Raw genomic sequence first — 19001 nt, forward strand, 5'->3', positions numbered from 1 at the left:
AAAATTGTTTTTCGAAAATGATAAGATAAATTTGGGAATCGATGAATCAAAGAGGGGTTAGGGATTTGTGTTGAAGTGAATAAATTGAAAAGAGATGAATAAAACAAAGGGGGAAGGAGGGAACAGAAGAGAGAAGAGTGATTGAGAGGAGGTTGGAGGAAGAGAAGGGGAAACAAATCCAATTGAAAAAAGGAGGAAGGAGGAACATGAGAGAAATCCATTTTTTTTATGATGTTGTTGCTGTTTTTAGATTTTTCTGGAAAAATGATGAAGATGATGATGATGGTGTTGATGAATGTTGGTGGTGGCTGGAAGTAGGTGGTGGTCGTGAGAGAGAAGAAGAAGAAAAGAGGAAATAATTGTTTTTTCTTTTAATGAAATAATAATAATAATAATAATAATAATAATAATAATAATAATAATAATAATAATAATAATAATAATAATAATAAGAATGATCATATGATGTGAGTCCACCGTATGCTATGTGTGCTTTTCAAATCCAACCTTTGATCACCAATCAAAACTGACACGTGGCAAATGTTAACAGTTTTTACAAAAAAAACTAACGGAGAGGACCATAATAGTAAACGGTGTAACATTTAAGGTACCAATTTGAGACAGTTTAAAGTTAGGGGACCAAATTGAAATCCAAAAATAAGTTAAGGGACCAAAACATTAATTAAGCCATTAAATAATTAATCCAATAGAAAAATCACAAAGTGTTGAAGTCAACATTTGTTACGAGCAGTCGTAACATCCATTACAGTCGTAACAAGGTTGGTGGCTTTAATTCTTGTTGTTACACTATGTGCACGTCTTGTATAATTGCTTCACCCCTTATTACTACTGAAATGGAAGGAATTCAGTACTGCTAGTGCCTATAAATAGGCTTGTATCTTTGCATTTGTACTAATTATCCACCATTGTAAACTCTAGCAAAAAAAATTGTAAGTTTCCTTTGCATTTTAATAAAGTTTTCTTCTTTTTATTTTTGTTCTTCTTTTATTTCTTTAGAGAAGTTCATCATTATGACGAGTGAGTAAATTTCTTTCTAGTTTTGAGATTATGGAAAGTAATTCGAGAATAAACTTTCTACAACTTCAATCTTCTCTTTTGTTGTGGGGTTTCAAAAATCTTATTGAATCTTATTGCTTTCTTTTCAAATGAACTGTGGATATGATTGCTTGAACTTAGCTGAACCAAGGTGACAAAAAAAAAAAAATTAACCAACTTCAATCTTCTCTTTTTTTTTTTTTTTGAAGAGAAACATAACTTCTCATTAACTTGATGTGGGCAATAAATCAAAAGCCACAATCGAAAAAATACAAGATGAAGTATCTTCAATCCAAACATAATTACAACAGGAAGAAAGAGCAAATTTAGCTAAGTAGTGAGCAGCTTCATTAGCAACACGCCGCCTAACATGAGAGAAACTAATTGTATTAAAATTGGGAATTAAATTGATGCAATCTTCTATGATGGTGTCCATATAGGGTGAGATTGGATGATTGTCTTTGATCGCCGAAATCAAATTACTAGAATCGGACTCTGCGCACAACTGTAAAAACAACATGTCCTTTGCAAACTCTATTCCTTTCATTAAAGCCAGAGCTTCTGCGACATTTGAATCGGTCAAAATCGGCATATACCAACAAGCAGCCGCTAAAACAACGCCTTCAATGTCTCTAATAACTACGACAAGTCCCCAATTTCCATCATCCGAAGGACCAGCTGCATCAACGTTCAATTTATAGCTTCCTGGTTGCGGCGTACACCATCTGATGTCTGACTGCGGTAGCGAAATTGGATGGTTCAGGATCTGCACTACAACATTATGAGCATAATTGAAATTGTGAACATTTTTTATTGCCTTGTTGCAGCAGCACTTGACAGCACATGGAATTTCAATTCCTTCAAAGCATCTCTTGTTTCTACTCCACCATATTTCATAGCAAATAGCCATTACCATTTGGATAATCTCTACATCTTCATTTAATATTATGTATTCCAACCACTCAACAAAAGATTTAGCAGGAGCAGTGGTGCTAGAAAATTTGATGCCCAATGGAGACACAAACCACACAGACCGTACCCATTCACATTCCATGAATAAATGGTCAATGGTTTCAATGTGATTATCACAAAAACAACACTGTGGACTGCAATTGATTCCTTTATTAAAAAGAACCATTTTAACTGGAAGATGAGCATGAAGTAGACGCCAGATCGTATGGGCATGTCTCAGAACAGTTCGTATTTTCCACAACCTTGACCAGACTTTACTATGTTGCGGTAATAACGATTGGTTGGACTGCTGCACAACTTTCTTCTGTTTTAGGAAGCGATATGCATATTTCACTGTAATTTGGGTAATTTGTTGGGTTTCAAACTGAAGAAAAAGATCATTCACAAGCTGCAAATTCCATCCATCCTTCTCATCATTCATTAAATCAGACACAAATATTGCAACATTATTGGGAGGTTCTGCAGACCATACTTTATGTCCATTTTGGTAAGGAAGCCAATTATCTCTCCAAATACGAATATTATGACTATTTCCTATTCTCCACATGCCGGCATGATCAATAACCTCTTGTCTAGCTTGAATGATGCTTCTCCATGTGTAGCTTGGACAGTAACCTACTAATGCTTGAAGAAACGAAGATCTCGGAAAATACCTTCCTTCCAAACACATGTTGAGAAGGTTGTCTTCATTTTGTAAAATTCGCCACCCTTGTTTAACCAACATAGCTAAATTAATTTCTCTCAGAGTGCGAAATCCCATACCTCCTTCCTTCTTTTCCTCGCAGAGCTTGTTCCAAGAAATCCAGTGCACCTTTCACTTCCCCCACCAAAATTTGCAAATCATTCTTTCAATTTGATCACACAAGCTATCCGGAAGTTTGAAACAACTCATGATATACGTAGGAATAGCCTGAACAACCGATTTTATGAGGATTTCCCTAGCAGCATAGGACATAAAATTTCCTTTCCAACCTTTCAGCTTCTTCCATACTTTCTCTTGGACAAAGTTAAATACTTGTTGTTTTGACCTCCCTACGAAGGCCGGTAAACCCATATATTTCGAGTGATTCTCAACAGCCTTAATTTGCATCCATCCTTGGAACAATAATTTTTTCTCTTCATGAACATTTTGGCTGAAAGACATCTCAGATCTGTCCAAATTGATGAGCTGACAGGAAGCAGTCTGATAGAGCTCAAGAATTTTATTAATTGTTTGCGCATCTTGTGGGGATTCTCTACAAAAGACAAGACTATCATCCGCAAATAATAAGTGGCTAATTCTTGGAGCGCCTCGAGCTATTTTGATACCATGAAGGACCTTATCCTCTTGAGCTTTCGTTAAAAGACCAGAGAACACCTCTGCACAAATAATAAACAAATATGGTGATAAAGGGTCACCTTGCCGAAGACCACGCTCAGGTGAGAATTTTTGACAAGGACTCCCGTTGAGAAGGACAGAGAAAGACACAGATGAAATGCACTTAAACACCAAGGACTGCCACTTCTGGGAAAAACCCATGGATTTCAACACAGCAATAAGAAATTCCCATTCAATACTATCATATGCTTTTGCCATATCCAATTTGAGACCTACACAACCTTTTTTTCCACATTTTTTTTCTGCATCTAATGAAAGGATTCAAAAGCCAATAAAGCATTATCGGTGATTAATCTACCAGGCACAAACGCACTTTGACATTTTCCAATAATATTTGGTAGAATAATTTTTAGCCTATTTGCAATTATTTTGGAAATTATTTTATAAATAACATTGCATAAATATATAGGCCAAAAATCACTCGCTTTATTAGGCTTTTTTATCTTAGGAATAAGACAAAGATAAGTGTGATTGACGCTACCTGGACTTTCTTCCCCATTGAGCACATTCAACACAAAAGAAATGACATCTCTTCCCACAATACTCCAGAAGTGTTGATAAAACAAGGCAGGCATGCCATCTGGACCTGGTGCTGCATGAGATTTTAGTTGTTTTGCCGCAATGAACACTTCCTCCTCTATGAAATCTTTGTCAAGAATTCCCCGCATGTCTTCAGATACTCTATGTTGGACGATTTTCACTGCCTCTTCGACCCTTTCAGGATTACTAGAAGCAAAGAGGTTTTGGAAAAAATTTGTAAAAACTATAGCAATGTCATCTTCCTCGGAGAACTTGCCACCATATTCATCACAAATGCTATCAACCCAATTTCTAGTTTTTCTTTGAGACGCCTTTTGGTGGAAATTTTTTGTATATCTATCTCCATGCTTCAACCAAAGTGCTCTTGAGCGTTGAGCCCACCACATTACTTCACTTTCTAATAAATCATCCAGTTTAGCCTCTTGTCTTCTAATCTCCGAGATTATCCCCTTTTGTGTTGTCATTCAAAGGAGTTTAGTTTATATGGTGTGGACTATTATAATTAATAGTATGTCTCATGACAAATGTGATTTAAGTAAAAATATATGCATGTTTCGTAACCGTCAAACAATTGGGTATGCCTCCAAACTTTGGCTTAACTAAACATGATCAAAATAGCTTCAACCATGTCTTACTTTCTATTAAACACATTTATCAAACATGCATGCCGAAACATACTAATCAGCTTCACTGCACTTACACTATAGAATGAGGGAAAGATTATAGTTTTTAAAATTGACGAGTAAAATGTGGTTATTTCTTATAAACATTAAAATTCAGAACAATCTAGAGAATTAACAACAACAAAAAAAGAAATTGATTTTGAACAAAAAAAGAGAATTAGATGAGATTTAGGGATTCATTGATTAAATTCGAGATTTAGGGATTTAAGATTCAATTTTGGGATATGGATTTTCAGTTCAGGGACCAAAGTGACCATTTTCTACTTTCATTTTAGTCCCTCTGACAGCTCATGCACGCCACCTAATCAGTTAACAGAAATTTTTAACGTCAAGGACTAAACTGATAATGAAATTTTACATTCATGAACTACTTTGTATTTAATCCCGAGTCACATTTGTGATAACGAAGTGCAGAGTTAGGGACTAAAGTGTCTATTTTCTCTAAACAAAATCATATGTATCTTTTGAAATTTTGAATTAGTTTTCGTATTCAAGTTTAATTAGTCCCCCTATCTCAAAATAAGTGAACATTTTGTTTTTTTGACACATATTAAGAAAAGTGTATAAGTAAAAGAGAGATAAATGAGTTTGAGTGTCTTTATCAACTATTGCATTCATCATTATTATAAATATAAAATGAAAGATGTTGATTAAGAATGATAAAAATAATATTAATCAGAGTGTGGAAGGGAGGCCGTAACAAGTTACATAAATTTCTTTTACAAAAGTTTTTTTTTACTAATATTGGTAAATGAATGAAATTGATTCTCCAGTGTTGTTTTTTACTCCCTCCATCCCATTTTAAATGATGTAATTTGAAATGATGTACTGTTCACACCAAATGCTTTGACACTATTTTTTTTTTTTTTACTAATATGTGAAGACAAAATATAATATATAAAATGTTGTTGGATTCGTCTCGATAAATATTTTTAAAAATATCAATTTTTCTTTTGATATATTATTAAAAATATTTAAGAGACTGACAGATTCAACTATATCGTATAACTTTGTAAAAAAACTACTCCCTCCGTCCCGGAATAACTGACCCATTTTCTAAAAAAAAAGTGTCCCAAAATAACTGACTCATTTCAATTTTCAATACAACTTTCATCATTTCCAATACAATATAATACTAAATAATACTAGTTTTATCATTTCCAATACAATATATTCCACTTTCCCCTTTATTTATACACTTTTCTTAATCTGTGTGAAAAACCAAAGTATGTCAATTAAATTGGGACGGAGGGAGTATGTAATAGGAAGGTGTTAACTTAACTAACGTTGAACTCAAAAGGAAAATGGTTGCTAAGGTGGCAGGCAGTGGCACGAGTTGGTGAGTACCAAGTAAGTAAGTAAGTAAGTGTGATTTGATTCATCATCATCACCTGATCTCTCTCACTGTGAAGAAAACACTAACTCTTCTGCTTTATCATTCATACCTACTTTAGTTAATTAATCTAATCACGATGATCGTCAACAACAACAACTTGTTTCTTCTTCTTCTTCTTCTTCTTCTTCTTCTACCAAACAACGTTAACGCTTCGATCCATTACTACTCCAAACAACCCTTCACTCACCGCTCAAATGCTTTCTTCTTCCATGCCGGTGCTGAAGCTCTCTTCTCCTCTTCCTTCATCCGTTTCGAATCCATCTCCTTCACTCGCCCTAAACACTCCGCCATCATCCACGGCCAAATGCAGCAGAACACCGGTCTAATTGAATCCATCATCCTCGAAGTCAAAGATCGTAACCGTATCGGTGGTTTTTATTTCAATCCCAAATCTGATTTAATTTGCTGTGACCCATTTCTCTCTAAAACCCAAAATTGTAATCTTGGTGAAGTTATCATTCATAATAACCCCCTAAATCCGTACTTTCCCAAAAGGCTCAAAACTTTTTTTCAAGGTACTAATCAAATTGTTCATATGGATCCTCAAACTGTTCAAATTAATGCTACTGGTATGTATTATTTGTATTTTATGTTTTGTGATCCTAATCTCCAAGGTACCACTGTTACTGGTAGAACTGTTTGGAGAAACCCTAATGGTTATCTTCCCGGAAAAATGCAACCTTTGATCACCCTTTATGCTTTTATGTCTTTGGCTTATCTTTTACTTGGTCTGGCATGGTTTTTGAGATTTCTTCACTTTTGGAAAGAGAAGGATGTTGTTCATGTTCATCTTCATTATCATATTACTGCCGTCATTGCTCTTGGAATGGTTGAGATGGCGTTTTGGTATTTTGAGTATGCTAATTTTAATGCTACTGGTACTAGGCCTATGGGAATTACTATATGGGCTGTTACTTTTACTTCTGTTAAGAAGACGCTTTCAAGGTTGCTTTTGTTGGTTGTGTCTATGGGATATGGTGTTGTTAGGCCAACGCTCGTCGAGGGTGTTGTATCTAAAGTTACGGTTCTTGGGGGGATGTATTTTGTTGCATGTGAAGTGTTTGAGCTTTTTGAGCATTTGGGAAACATCAATGACTTTTCTGGGAAATCTAAACTGCTGTTGGTGCTACCTGTTGTTTGCCTTGACTCATGCTTCATTCTATGGATCTTCTCTTCCTTGTCTAAAACCTTGGAGAAACTGCAGGCAATTATCTAACTTTTATACTTTTATGATTGTAGTAAATAATAACCACTGCCTCTAATCTCTGTTGGGTTATGTGTCCCCAAATATTGATTGTAGTGAATCTGCATCGGTCCTTTATGCTAGAATGGCTACACCGAACTCCCATGGTTGTGTTGTTTACATTTAATGAGAATCTATTTTTTTATAAGTGATATTGTAAAATAGTAATTTTTCATTAGATATCAACTGATTTACACATTTGGTACATAAAAATTAACTCTTATGTAATCATGTGTTTAGATGGGTTTCAACCCCCGTTGGGGGTTGGGGGTAGGACGGGGTTACTTAGTAAGGTTTGTGGTTTCTATAAATGTGGAATATGGCCTTTTTGTGACCTTGTAGAAGATATGTGAGTTAGGCTTATCATTTCTGCATATTCTTATTTTCTATTTGTTGTTTATTTGGATGTAGACAAGGAGAAACTTGGCTAAACTGGAGATCTACCGAAAATTTACAAATACCCTTGCAGTGTCTGTGCTACTGTCCATTGCATGGATTGGCTTTGAGGTAATTCTTACAAAATATATTTGATGTATTAGAATAAACAATTTTAGAGCTGCAAATCATATGTGCTCTCCCCCGAGAAGTATCCAAGCATTTTCTGATTTTCATATAAGCATTTTTTTCAGAGAAACTAAAATAAATTTGAGATAATATTGCTAACAATAATTTGTTACTGTGCTCAACCAGCTGTACTTCAATGCAACTGATCCTTTAAGTGAGCTGTGGCAAATTGCTTGGATTATTCCCACTTTCTGGTGCCTGCTTTCATATACTCTATTGCTGGTGATATGTGTTCTTTGGGCTCCTTCTCGTAACCCTACTAGGTATGTCCTTTATGGGGTCTTCATGAATGGTGTTATTAAGAGGGTTACATGTCTGTTTTATGCTAATCATATATGAAACTTTATTTGGAATGTCTATCCATTGCTAGTTATGTTAGTTGTTGTAAATTGTAACAGAAAATGATGTTTTGGATCTACCTTGTGCTAATGTATTTTTTTTTCATCATTTCGTTGCGAACTTGCAATTTATACTGCACACTTTGGTGGTTATTGGTCTTGTGTGTTCTGTAAGCTTTTAGATGAACTAGTTTTGTAAACTCTTAGATGAACTAGGATAGGTTTCTTTTAACTTGTAGATAAAAATGCTAGTTTCCATTTGATATCTTTATACCTTTCTTGCGAAGGCAATTATTGTTACTTCTTGCACACTGCTACATCATGCCATGATGGGTTTCTATTGTATTTAATGATCAATAATAGGTTTATTACTAGAAAAGCAGGGAGTAATACATAACTCCTTTTGACCAAATGCCTTATTTTCTAGATAGATGAACCCATCGTGCCACTTTTGAGTCCAATTGTCAGCAAATACCGTTTACAAAATTTCTCTGCCTATACGTATCGTTTGTGAAGAACTTTAGGTCATCTGATCAATGAAAGTGATGAAAAATCTTTGATTGTTGTTATACTAGTCTCTAGCCTTATGGTGAATCTTGAGAAGATTTAGAATAGGTATTTATTGCCAATTTAACCCAAAAGTGGCATGGAAAAACTCAGGACTCCTGAGAAGTTGCATTAGTAACTCAATAATCTGTTTTTACCTCCATCATTTGATTCATTTCACTTTCTCTCTAATTCTCCTGATTCACGGGGACTAAATGTTATCCCACCTTTTTTGTTTTTGCTGGTGTCTACGTCTAAAGACTGATTGCATTTGTATATTTTATTTCTAGATATGCATACCTAGAGGGAACAGATGACTTTGACGAGGAGGGTATCTCTCTAACAAGCAGTGTAGCAAAGATGACTGGAGATGTGGCATCCAAGCTTGAGCGGAAGGAAAGAATAGGTTCTAGTGCCACCGATCTTACATTTGGAGATGATATTGAGGAAGATAAACGAGAATAATGTCGCTCAGACTTGTATAGTAGTGTTTCATATGACGTCATCTTTTACAAGAAGTCTGTAAATATCATGTATAAAAATGGTTTTGTGTGCGGAATATGTCATTTAGTAATGGGGAAACAGAGAGGCAGTGCCATTTGATCAAAATCATAATTGCAGATGATATGTACCACCACCACGTAAGAACAGTTGTCCAAAACATTTTAACTGTTGTGATAGAATCATCCCCCAGCTTAGTTTTAGTCTTTTAGATGACTATAATCCTTTATCTGTATGCCTTTCGATTTTCATGCCCTTTTGTTTTGAGCTTTTCATACCATATTTTCTGTAGGCCTTCTCTGCAATTAGCAACGAGTTTTAAAATTACAGTTTTAAGTAAAGTATAGTTAATGTTATGGGAATACTTGCTGTTTAACTTGGATGATGTTGCAGGAGAGTTTGTGAGTGATTATGAGTAAGCGTGGAGGTAATATAGTTGGCTAATTGCCCTTAGATAGTCGTCGGACAGCTTGAATTTTCTGCAAGTGTATTATAACTAACTGCCTCCATTGTCATGCTGATGTTGATCCGTTGCTGTTATGCTGCTAATCTTTGCTGTCACAGCTAAAAACTAAAAACTACTTGTTGATATGAGGGGTTGTTTGTACCATTTGGAGTATGTTCTGTTTTATTAGTTGTATAATTTTGACTCTTGTGTCTGAAACTTGGCCCTCCTTGTGCTTAGATTCAAATTCTATTTTGAATAACTTCATTTGCTTAGGAGTGGAGAGGGTATACAGACATTTGCTTGTTTTGTTAGGCAGAGAATTGTAATTTCTGTGTGGAGCTGAGCCCTATGGTGGATTGGGAGTGTGTTCCCATCAACATTTGCATTTCTAATTCAATAATACCAAAAGCATATATGTTTATCAGTGTTTATCTTTTTACTTTCACTACTTTTCTATTTGAGGTCTGCATCAGGTCAGACCAGATAGTAGACTCCCTTAAACCATGTGGCTTACTTTCAATCATATTAGTGTTTTTTTTTTTTTTTTTTATCATGATTAATTTGTGCTTTTGAAATATGTTTGTCTTCATTAGGATGGTATGGTATAAGTAATCGTGTTTGAAATTATCTATCTATCTGTGTTTTGTTCTGTATAACTAAATATGTTTTAAATAATTGATGAGAAATGCACCAATAGTTAACTTTTTAGTAAAAGTGTATGACTTTGGACAATATGTATTATTGCATTTTTTAATATGTGTAAAAACCTTTTTAATATGACACTCATTTTCAAACGAATAGAGTACTATTTTTTATGCATATACACGTAATTAGAAAAAGTTAATGATAAAAATTATTACTCCATCTGTTCCATAATAAAGTGAGTCTTTTATTCATTTCACACATATTAAGAAAAATGTATAAGTGAAAAAAGAGAAAAATAGTTGAGTATCTTTGTCAAGTATTGATGCATTCACCATTATATAAATGCAAAGTGGAATATATTAAATTGAGGGCGATGAAATTAGTATTAATTGAAGTGTATTATTGAAAAAAGGTAATTACTGTTGCATTGAAAAGTAAAATGGTTTGCTTATTTTGGTACAATTATTTTTTGCAAAGGATTCACTTATTATGGAACGGAGGAAGTATAATGTAAGTACGTAAATTTTTAATAACATAGGTAATTATTCAACTATAAAACTCAAATAAATTTTGTCAAAAAAAAAATAACTCATAAATAAATGTAAAATACTACATTTGTAAGTAGCTTTAAATTGAAAAACCATTAACATTAAAATTAATTTTTACATCAGGGTAGAAAAAATACTTTTACAAATTATAGAAATGTCAAAGTGTAGGACTATATTTTTAAATTGTGATATCTTTATTGAAAGAAAAAAAAAACAACATTGTTGAAACCATAAAGTTAGTTATCATATATCATCATAATAATAGAAAGACAACATTGTTGCCCATTTCTTTCGCCATTTGGTTTTAGTTTCTCTTTCTCTTTCTCTTCTTCTAAATCTAATTTGTATCAACCACAAAAAATTTCCATTCTTTTCATTTTCATATTCTGGATTTTCTTCATCAATCAACCTGCATTACATCACATTATACTAAGCTTATTAGTGATTCAATGCTATTTCAATTTTAGTTTTGATATTTTGAGATCTTTTATATTTTTTTTTAGTTATAGAAAATGAGGACAAGGCTAAGTTTTTTATGGTGTGTTTGGATTTACCTTTGTGGGTCATGCATGGGAAGATTTGTGGTAGAAAAGAACAATTTGAAAATAACTTCTCCAAAATCATTGAGAGGTATATATGAATGTGCAATTGGAAATTTTGGGGTACCAAAATATGGGGGAACAATGATTGGAACAGTTGTGTATCCGAAGCTTAATAAGAATGGTTGCACCAAATTTAATGATGCAGATACTTCCTTGAATTCCAAGCCAGGAAGCTTCCCTACATTTGTTCTTGTTGATCGGGGAGGTTAGTTACCCTTTCAAACTCCTCACTTTTCTTAATCACTTTTATTTAGAGTTTGTTTTGTTTCTAATATAATTAAGTTGGTAAACTTATACTTAGTTACTTTGTCAGCAAGGTATCATGTATGTGTGTGATTTGGCATATAGTTTCATGGTGTGTTTAAGTTATGGATATTTTAAATAGGAGACTGGTTTCATATGATTGAGTGAATTCACATAAATTTCATCTGATCAAAGAGAGTGTTGGAAAGACGGTGTTTGATAACATGTTTGTAAAACTTGTATTGCAATTTTTTCTTTTGTTATATTTACTTTAGTAATGGTTACGTACTGATGTAATGATGAATGTGATGCAACAAGTCAAATCTTGGTAGCTTTTGTTCATCACTTTTTTTTTTTATTTATTGTGTGGTGATTGTTCACACAATGATGATATACATCATCTACTATATGCTAGAAACATCCAAGTAGAAAGGCTCAAGTATTTAAAACATCGTTTTTGCAATGTTGGTAGATTGCTATTTCACTTTAAAGGCATGGAATGCTCAGATTGGTGGAGCAGCAGCTATTCTTGTTGCAGATGATAGGGTAGAACCATTGATCACAATGGACACTCCGGAAGAAGGGAATGGTGCTACTAACGACGATTATGTTGAAAAGATTACAATTCCTTCTGCACTTATAAGCAAATCACTTGGCGACAGTATCAAGAAGGCTCTCTCAAGTGGAGGAATGGTGAACGTAAATCTCGATTGGAGAGAGGCACTTCCACACCCTGATGAGAGAGTTGAGTATGAGTTATGGACAAGTAGCAATGATGAGTGTGGTCCAAAGTGTGAGAGTGAAATTAATTTCTTGAAGAGTTTTAAAGGAGCAGCTCAATTACTTGAGCAAAAAGGTTACACTCAGTTTACGCCTCACTATATAACTTGGTATTGTCCTGAAGCATTCATCTTAAGCCAACAATGTAAATCTCAGTGCATTAATAATGGGAGATACTGTGCACCTGATCCTGAGCAAGATTTCACTAGAGGGTATGATGGAAAAGATGTTGTTATTCAAAATTTGCGCCAATCTTGCTTCTTTAAAGTTGCAAATGAAAGTGGTAAGCCTTGGCAATGGTGGGACTACGTTACTGACTTTGCAATCCGATGTCCAATGAGAGAAAGTAGATACACTGAAGAATGCTCAGATCAAGTTATTAAATCTCTTGGTAGGTTGGATACTTTCATCTTTCATTGATTGCACTCACTTTGACCTTTTTCTTTGGTGGTGTCTGATTATTTCTGAGTTTCTTATCAATACACAACATAGTTGTTCAATCTTAACTGATTTACTTGATGTAGGTGTTAATTTGAATAAGATTAAAGACTGTATTGGGGATCCTAATGCGAATGCTGAAAATCCCGTTCTTAAAGCTGAACAGGATGCACAGGTTGGTCTTCTAGAAGGAAACTTGTGATGGTTATTAAACTTTTATGTAGTTTTGTGATAGTTGTTGTATTTTGCTTCTACGTTGGTTTTAGATCGGACAGGGTAGCCGTGGTGATGTTACTATACTTCCCACTCTCGTTATAAACAACAGACAATATAGAGGTATGTGACAGCCTTCCAAGGTTTTATATTGAAATTGTACATTAATGCAATTGATGTGGCCGCGATTGCAGTTGCGAATATGATTGTCGGAATCTAAAACATTAATATTGCACCTGCAGTTGTAGTTAGGCGCTAGAGTTTAAAACTTTGAATGATCGCTATTTAATTTTGTCTCTATTGTTGTAATATCATATTTTGTTTTGAACTGGTATTAGGCAAGCTGTCAAAAGCAGCAGTACTCAAGGCAATCTGTGCAAGTTTCCAAGAGACCACTGAGCCATCTATTTGTTTAACTCCAGGTCCTTATTCTTTTCTCCCTAAACTTATATTCTCAAATATCCTAGGAGATGAAATATTATCTACCTTCTCAATTATTTTCCTTTGGTTCACTTGGTAATGTGTGATGTGATGTTGTTGACTCTTACATTACATTCTTTTGGATAAAAGAAATGATATATCTTGAACCTTTGATTATTACTACATCTGCAGACATGGAAACAAATGAGTGTTTGACAAACAATGGTGGTTGTTGGCAAGACAAAGCTGCCAACATTACTGCATGCAGGGTATTTGGCTAACTCAATCCTGTTTGATACATTTTTGTTAAATATTTTCAAATTACTCTATTTTAATATCCATGTTGTGATTAGTGATAATTTTCTTAATAATAGGACACTTTTCGAGGAAGAGTGTGTGAATGCCCTATTGTACAAAATGTAAAGTTTGTTGGTGATGGATATACTCACTGTGAAGGTAAGTTACTTCATCTCCAAGCTATTAATAATTTCAAAATACGAAGTGAAACTATAAATAACCTTTTGCATATCTACGAATTTGTAAACAGCTAGTGGACCATTGAGGTGTGCAGTTAACAATGGAGGTTGTTGGCAGGGAGCCCGAGGTGGCAGGGCTTACTCTGCTTGTATCGTAAGTAGTCCTCTCCTCCTCTGCATCCTTTCATACATACAATACAATATTCTTTAGATTATATATCTTTTGTTTCTGAATTGATAATGCAGGATGACCGTACAAAAGGTTGCAAGTGTCCACCTGGATTCAGGGGTGATGGAGTCCACTCCTGTAAAGGTACTAAATTTGTTTTAACCATTCTATTGTATAGTGCGCGACAAATATATATATATATGCCAGTGAAATTTATTTACTTGTTGTTTTGATAATGTTGAAGATGTCGATGAGTGCAAAGAAAAATTGGCATGTCAGTGCCCGGAGTGCAACTGCAAAAATATCTGGGGGAGTTATGAATGCAGATGCAATAATGGTTTATTCTATGTGCGGGAAAGTGACATGTGTATTGGTGAGTGTGGTTTTTTGAGACTTCTAACTATATTTTGTTTTTGCCTCTAATTATCTATGTTGATACTCCTTGTATAGTTAGCTAGCCATTGTGAGTTGAAAAGAAATATTTGTATAATAAGTTAATATAGCAAAATAAAACTTCGAGAGTAAACTAGAGAAACTGTGACTAACAAACTGTGTAACTTGCTCAGCAAGTAACCGGTTAACACTAAACGAATAGCTTGCACAGGAACTAAAAAGTTGTTAATAACAAAGTAATCTCTATGAAGTAGTTTCAATATTTTGACAATAATCACTTTGTGATGTGTTAAAAAATGCAGGTAAATACAGCGCTTCGGTGTCTAGTGGAGGATTTATTTGGCTAGTTATACTGTTATTGGGTACGTGTGGTGCCGTAGGATATGTTTTCTACAAGTACAGAATTCAGGTATCATTCATTCTCACTTAATATTGTGTTCTTTATTCAAAACGAGAATTATGCAGTGGTACAATTTATGCATTGACATTAGTCCTACCTAAAATACAATAATTGTGTGTACTGCAGAGATATATGGATGATGAGATAAGGGCAATAATGGCCCAATACATGCCATTAGATAATCAACCGGAGCACTCAAATCAAGTTCAGCATGCTGTGTAGAAGAAGATGCAGGAGATTGATTTTAATTATTATTCATATTTCTATGCAAACACCAAATGAAATTTGGGACATCCATTCCTATCCTCTACACTAGAGTCTATAGCTATCACATTAGTTTAATATTCATTTCACAATTCTGAATTATGTATGATGTTTCAACAATAGTTACAATCAATAACCACCTCAAAAAATCCAAAAAGATAAACAAATCTCAAGCATGTTGTTGTCATTCCAACATTTCCACAATTTAATGGCTGAGAAATAAAAGAATATTTTGTTCCTTAAAAAAATGTGAAATGAAATTTCATCTATCATATTTTAGTTACCAAAGTTGAAAGTGTTAAAGCTTTAGCATAACAACTTCACAAGTGTTATTCCTTCAATTCAAAGCTTGTACAAACTTGCAAATTCAGCTTCTTCATGGAAATAGATTCTAAGGAGAAAAATCCTTGGGATATAGGGAGGTTGAAATGAAAAACATTATCAGGTTGAAAATCCTTCTTCATCTCATCAGCACTACTCATTGCTAGCTTAATTTATGAAGTTAAATTGTTGAGCAGCAATTCTTCTGATTGCAATTTGCACATGCACAAAAAACAAACATGATCTGAATAGAACCAACATCACCATCACCGTGCATTAAAGCAGCATTCATTAATGATCCATTTAATATATTCTTTTTCATTTTCTTTTAGCTAACATTGTGAGACTCAAGTTTTTAAGTCAACTCGTTTTATCTAAGTCGAATTGATTTATCAACTCGTAAATCGTACGAATTTATCTTGGTCAAAAAATTATATACACGACATATATACTACTATAATGCTATAAATATGTCAATATTTTTACGATTTAAAATATTAACTTAATTTTAAACTCAAAATATTTCAAATCGCCGTAATAAAACGTCATGCTCATAAACTTGTATCAAAATACGTGAATTATCTCAACTCCTCTAAAAATATTGAATTATCCCACAAAATCATTAAAAAAAAAAAAAAAAAAAACAGGTATATGACATATATACTAATATAATATAATTTTATGAAAAAGTAGCATGTTCTTAAACTTATATCGAAATACGAGTACATAAATTATCCTACCAAATCAAAAAAAAATGTAAAAAGTTCTACAAAAAATAAGAGTTTCATCCATTTCTAAAGTTGTTAAAAGTTAGTCGGTGTTACCGGTTTTACATGATTTTAACTGATTTTATACGAGTTAATTGATTTAAATTATATCACCTAAATCCGATTTTACCACCGATTAAACATGAGATTCACACCTAAAAACATAAAGTTGGACGATTTTAGTACATTTTAACATGCAATTTTAGATTTTTCGAGATGCTATGTTAGTCACGGATAAAACCAAAATTGTTTAATTATCCTTAAATCTTTAGATTTTCATCCTCTAATTTTTTATTTATTTTTTTGGTTAATTGTTCGGTTCTGAAGAGAAGGGGATTCTTGTTTGAGTAAGGTCTTGCTAAGAACTTATAATTGTTACTCCAAAGAATCGAACTAAGATTCTCCCGAACAATTCATCATTTGGTGAAGCTCATTAATTTGCTTACGTGACTAATTTTTGTATTTTATCACATTTTATTTTTCAAAGGACTTGATTTGAGGAATAAAATATTGAAATTTGTATAGAAAAATAACTATATATCAGAAACAATGGGAAGGTTTGAGAGAATTGCGGGGTCTATATATGAGTAGGTTGCATTGGCAACTCAGTTGAGTTCCAAGTTCCAACAACCAACATGTCAAATAATTTTCTTTCATCAAACCAATCAGATTCATATTCTTGTTGTTTAACAACAGCATTGAAAACAAAGCGTGGCAATAATAAGAAGAAGATGCATCGTTCTCAGCATTAACGCAAGAATCTCCTTCTTCTAATTACCATTCTCTTCCTCCTCCCACACACTCAGACAATGCCACTCACTTCTCCACTCCAAGAAACCAGGTAGTTTCTTTATTCAATCTCTCAAATATTATATGCTTTCGCATGGTTTTATGATACAACTTACTCTAGTTATTTATTTCGTTTCTTGGTTCTTGAAAATGCATGTATATATGTGATCAGAGATTAGGCATGGCCTACATTGAAAACAATTGCTTCTCTGATATTGATGAATGGTTGGAACATGCCAATAAGTTTTGCAAATCCTTCAATCATCACACTGAGGAAAATCTTGAAGCAGGTTAGTTGGTTTGACATTATATATGATGATTCATGTCAAATAATCAATGATTTCTGGTTTTGTATTTGATCAGAAACAAGGCGAAATGGAAATCCACAAGACTTGATGAGAATGTCTCAAGAGCATGAATTTTACAACATAATAATATTACCCTCAGTTAGAGAAGAAAGTCCACTTCCTCATACGTCTATCACCTCCTGCAGCAATCCCAAACTTGAAGCTGATCATGAAGATGTACGTAACAAAGCCAAGCATCTTCAACTTATGCACAGGTCAGACTCAAACCATTAAATAAAATTGTGGATCTGTCTATGATTGAGAGAGACACTAACAAGACAAACAACATTCTTTTGATATATATATAGGTTGAGAAAGAAGGAAGAAGCTATAATATATGATTGGGAATTGCACCAAACCAGGAAAGTCATGGATCACATGGATAAAATTCAGGCATGTAATATAACCTTAAATTATTAGGTAGCATGAATATTTGAGTGATTGTTTATTATAAATGATTATATATGTGATTGCTGCAGAATGAGCTTGAAAGGAAACAAGTAATGGCTTCAGCAAGGGCTCAAAGGAAAATATACTCAGTAAGGGAAAAGGCAGAGAAGCAAAAGCTCAAGTTAAGGCGATCAACTATGAAAAAGTTTCAACAACTACAACTACTTGAGACTCATTCCTCCTCAGATACTTCATGGGACTTACATTTGCCTTTACGTTAAACTAGATCCATTTTATTCGGCATTATTATTATAGATTGTTTCATTTGCTCAACTAGAATTAATAGAATAGAACAAATATTTTGTTCATTGTATTGTAGCATGGCAATGTTTTATATTACGGGTTACTGTTACATTATAAGTTGAATTGTGGCTGTCACCGACATCTGTTAGGTGTTATTTTAGGAGCTAGATCACTTTGAAACACTCCGAGAGATCAATCAAGTAGGATATATACGAAGCAATTAACTCATTCGTGAACTATTCCCGAACTTCACACCTAAAAACATAAAACCGGAGGATTTTACATTTTAACACACGATTTTGACAACATTGCTTTTAGCATCTAATATTGTACTATAATGTCTCTCTGTTTTTTATTTGTGGGAGAGGGAGGAAAGTGATCAAGCAAAAATGTACAACAACGGTTATTAAGAAACTAAAGAGAGAAATGGAGAGCATTGTATTATTTCTCAATGAATAAATTGTTACAATGGGGATGAATCCTGCTAGCTCTGGACTAGGGTAGCAAGTGTGATCATCTATCTGCATATGATTATAGCTATGTAACCATATTACAACCAATTCTAACTACTTCTAACTGTAACGCCAGCTGGTAGTAAGCTATTAATAGATGTGATTACTTATGTAGCCAGTTAGTTAGATGAGTTAGCTTGCTTCTCAAGTAATCTTTCTTCTTCCTTTCTTAACAAGCAATTAATCAGGGATATCAAAAAATTGTTTGTTCGCGTTGCCCTTTTTGCAATATTGTTGCTCATCATCAAAAAAAATTTGCTCATCAATATTGTTACTTGATAAAAAAAAAATATTAAATTTAAAGGCAGCCATCCAA

General features: G+C 33.7%; 3 protein-coding genes across 3 annotated transcripts; all 3 read left to right on the forward strand.

Annotated features, from left to right (window-relative positions):
- The first annotated feature begins 5954 nt into the window (after positions 1-5954).
- LOC146896251 (uncharacterized) lies at positions 5955-9325 on the forward strand. Its single transcript, XM_085739293.1, has 4 exons — positions 5955-7229; positions 7680-7775; positions 7959-8095; positions 9007-9325. The coding sequence occupies exons 1-4, from the start codon at positions 6102-6104 to the stop codon at positions 9179-9181; spliced, it is 1536 nt and encodes a 511-aa protein (XP_085595419.1). The 5' UTR covers positions 5955-6101; the 3' UTR covers positions 9182-9325.
- Positions 9326-11139: 1814 nt separating this feature from the next.
- LOC146896252 (vacuolar-sorting receptor 1-like) lies at positions 11140-15504 on the forward strand. Its single transcript, XM_085739295.1, has 12 exons — positions 11140-11665; positions 12176-12874; positions 13008-13096; positions 13188-13257; positions 13473-13556; positions 13747-13823; positions 13929-14010; positions 14102-14184; positions 14277-14343; positions 14444-14572; positions 14895-15001; positions 15119-15504. Exons 1-12 carry the CDS (start codon positions 11371-11373, stop codon positions 15212-15214), a joined length of 1878 nt encoding a protein of 625 aa, XP_085595421.1. The 5' UTR covers positions 11140-11370; the 3' UTR covers positions 15215-15504.
- Positions 15505-16927: 1423 nt separating this feature from the next.
- LOC146896253 (uncharacterized) lies at positions 16928-18238 on the forward strand. The gene is made up of 6 exons (XM_085732973.1): positions 16928-16931; positions 17091-17185; positions 17306-17423; positions 17497-17695; positions 17789-17873; positions 17960-18238. Exons 1-6 carry the CDS (start codon positions 16928-16930, stop codon positions 18149-18151), a joined length of 693 nt encoding a protein of 230 aa, XP_085589099.1. The 3' UTR covers positions 18152-18238.
- The last annotated feature ends 763 nt before the right edge of the window (positions 18239-19001 follow it).

Source organism: Medicago sativa, chromosome 8 (genome assembly GCF_051527215.1).
Source record: "Medicago sativa cultivar Bolivia chromosome 8, Bolivia_mono, whole genome shotgun sequence".
NCBI lineage: Eukaryota > Viridiplantae > Streptophyta > Magnoliopsida > Fabales > Fabaceae > Medicago > Medicago sativa.

Coding starts and splice junctions, on each gene's coding strand:
- LOC146896251 (XM_085739293.1), top strand. CDS start 6,102: ATGATCGTCAACAACAACAACTTGTTTCTTCTTCTTCTTCTTCTTCTT. Junction 7,230..7,679: donor AAACCTTGGAGAAACTGCAG/GCAATTATCTAA, acceptor ATTTGGATGTAG/ACAAGGAGAAACTTGGCTAA. Junction 7,776..7,958: donor TTGCATGGATTGGCTTTGAG/GTAATTCTTACA, acceptor GTGCTCAACCAG/CTGTACTTCAATGCAACTGA.
- LOC146896252 (XM_085739295.1), top strand. CDS start 11,371: ATGAGGACAAGGCTAAGTTTTTTATGGTGTGTTTGGATTTACCTTTGT. Junction 14,011..14,101: donor TGGATATACTCACTGTGAAG/GTAAGTTACTTC, acceptor ATTTGTAAACAG/CTAGTGGACCATTGAGGTGT. Junction 14,185..14,276: donor GGGCTTACTCTGCTTGTATC/GTAAGTAGTCCT, acceptor TTGATAATGCAG/GATGACCGTACAAAAGGTTG.
- LOC146896253 (XM_085732973.1), top strand. Junction 17,424..17,496: donor TGAGGAAAATCTTGAAGCAG/GTTAGTTGGTTT, acceptor GTATTTGATCAG/AAACAAGGCGAAATGGAAAT. Junction 17,874..17,959: donor ATCACATGGATAAAATTCAG/GCATGTAATATA, acceptor TGATTGCTGCAG/AATGAGCTTGAAAGGAAACA.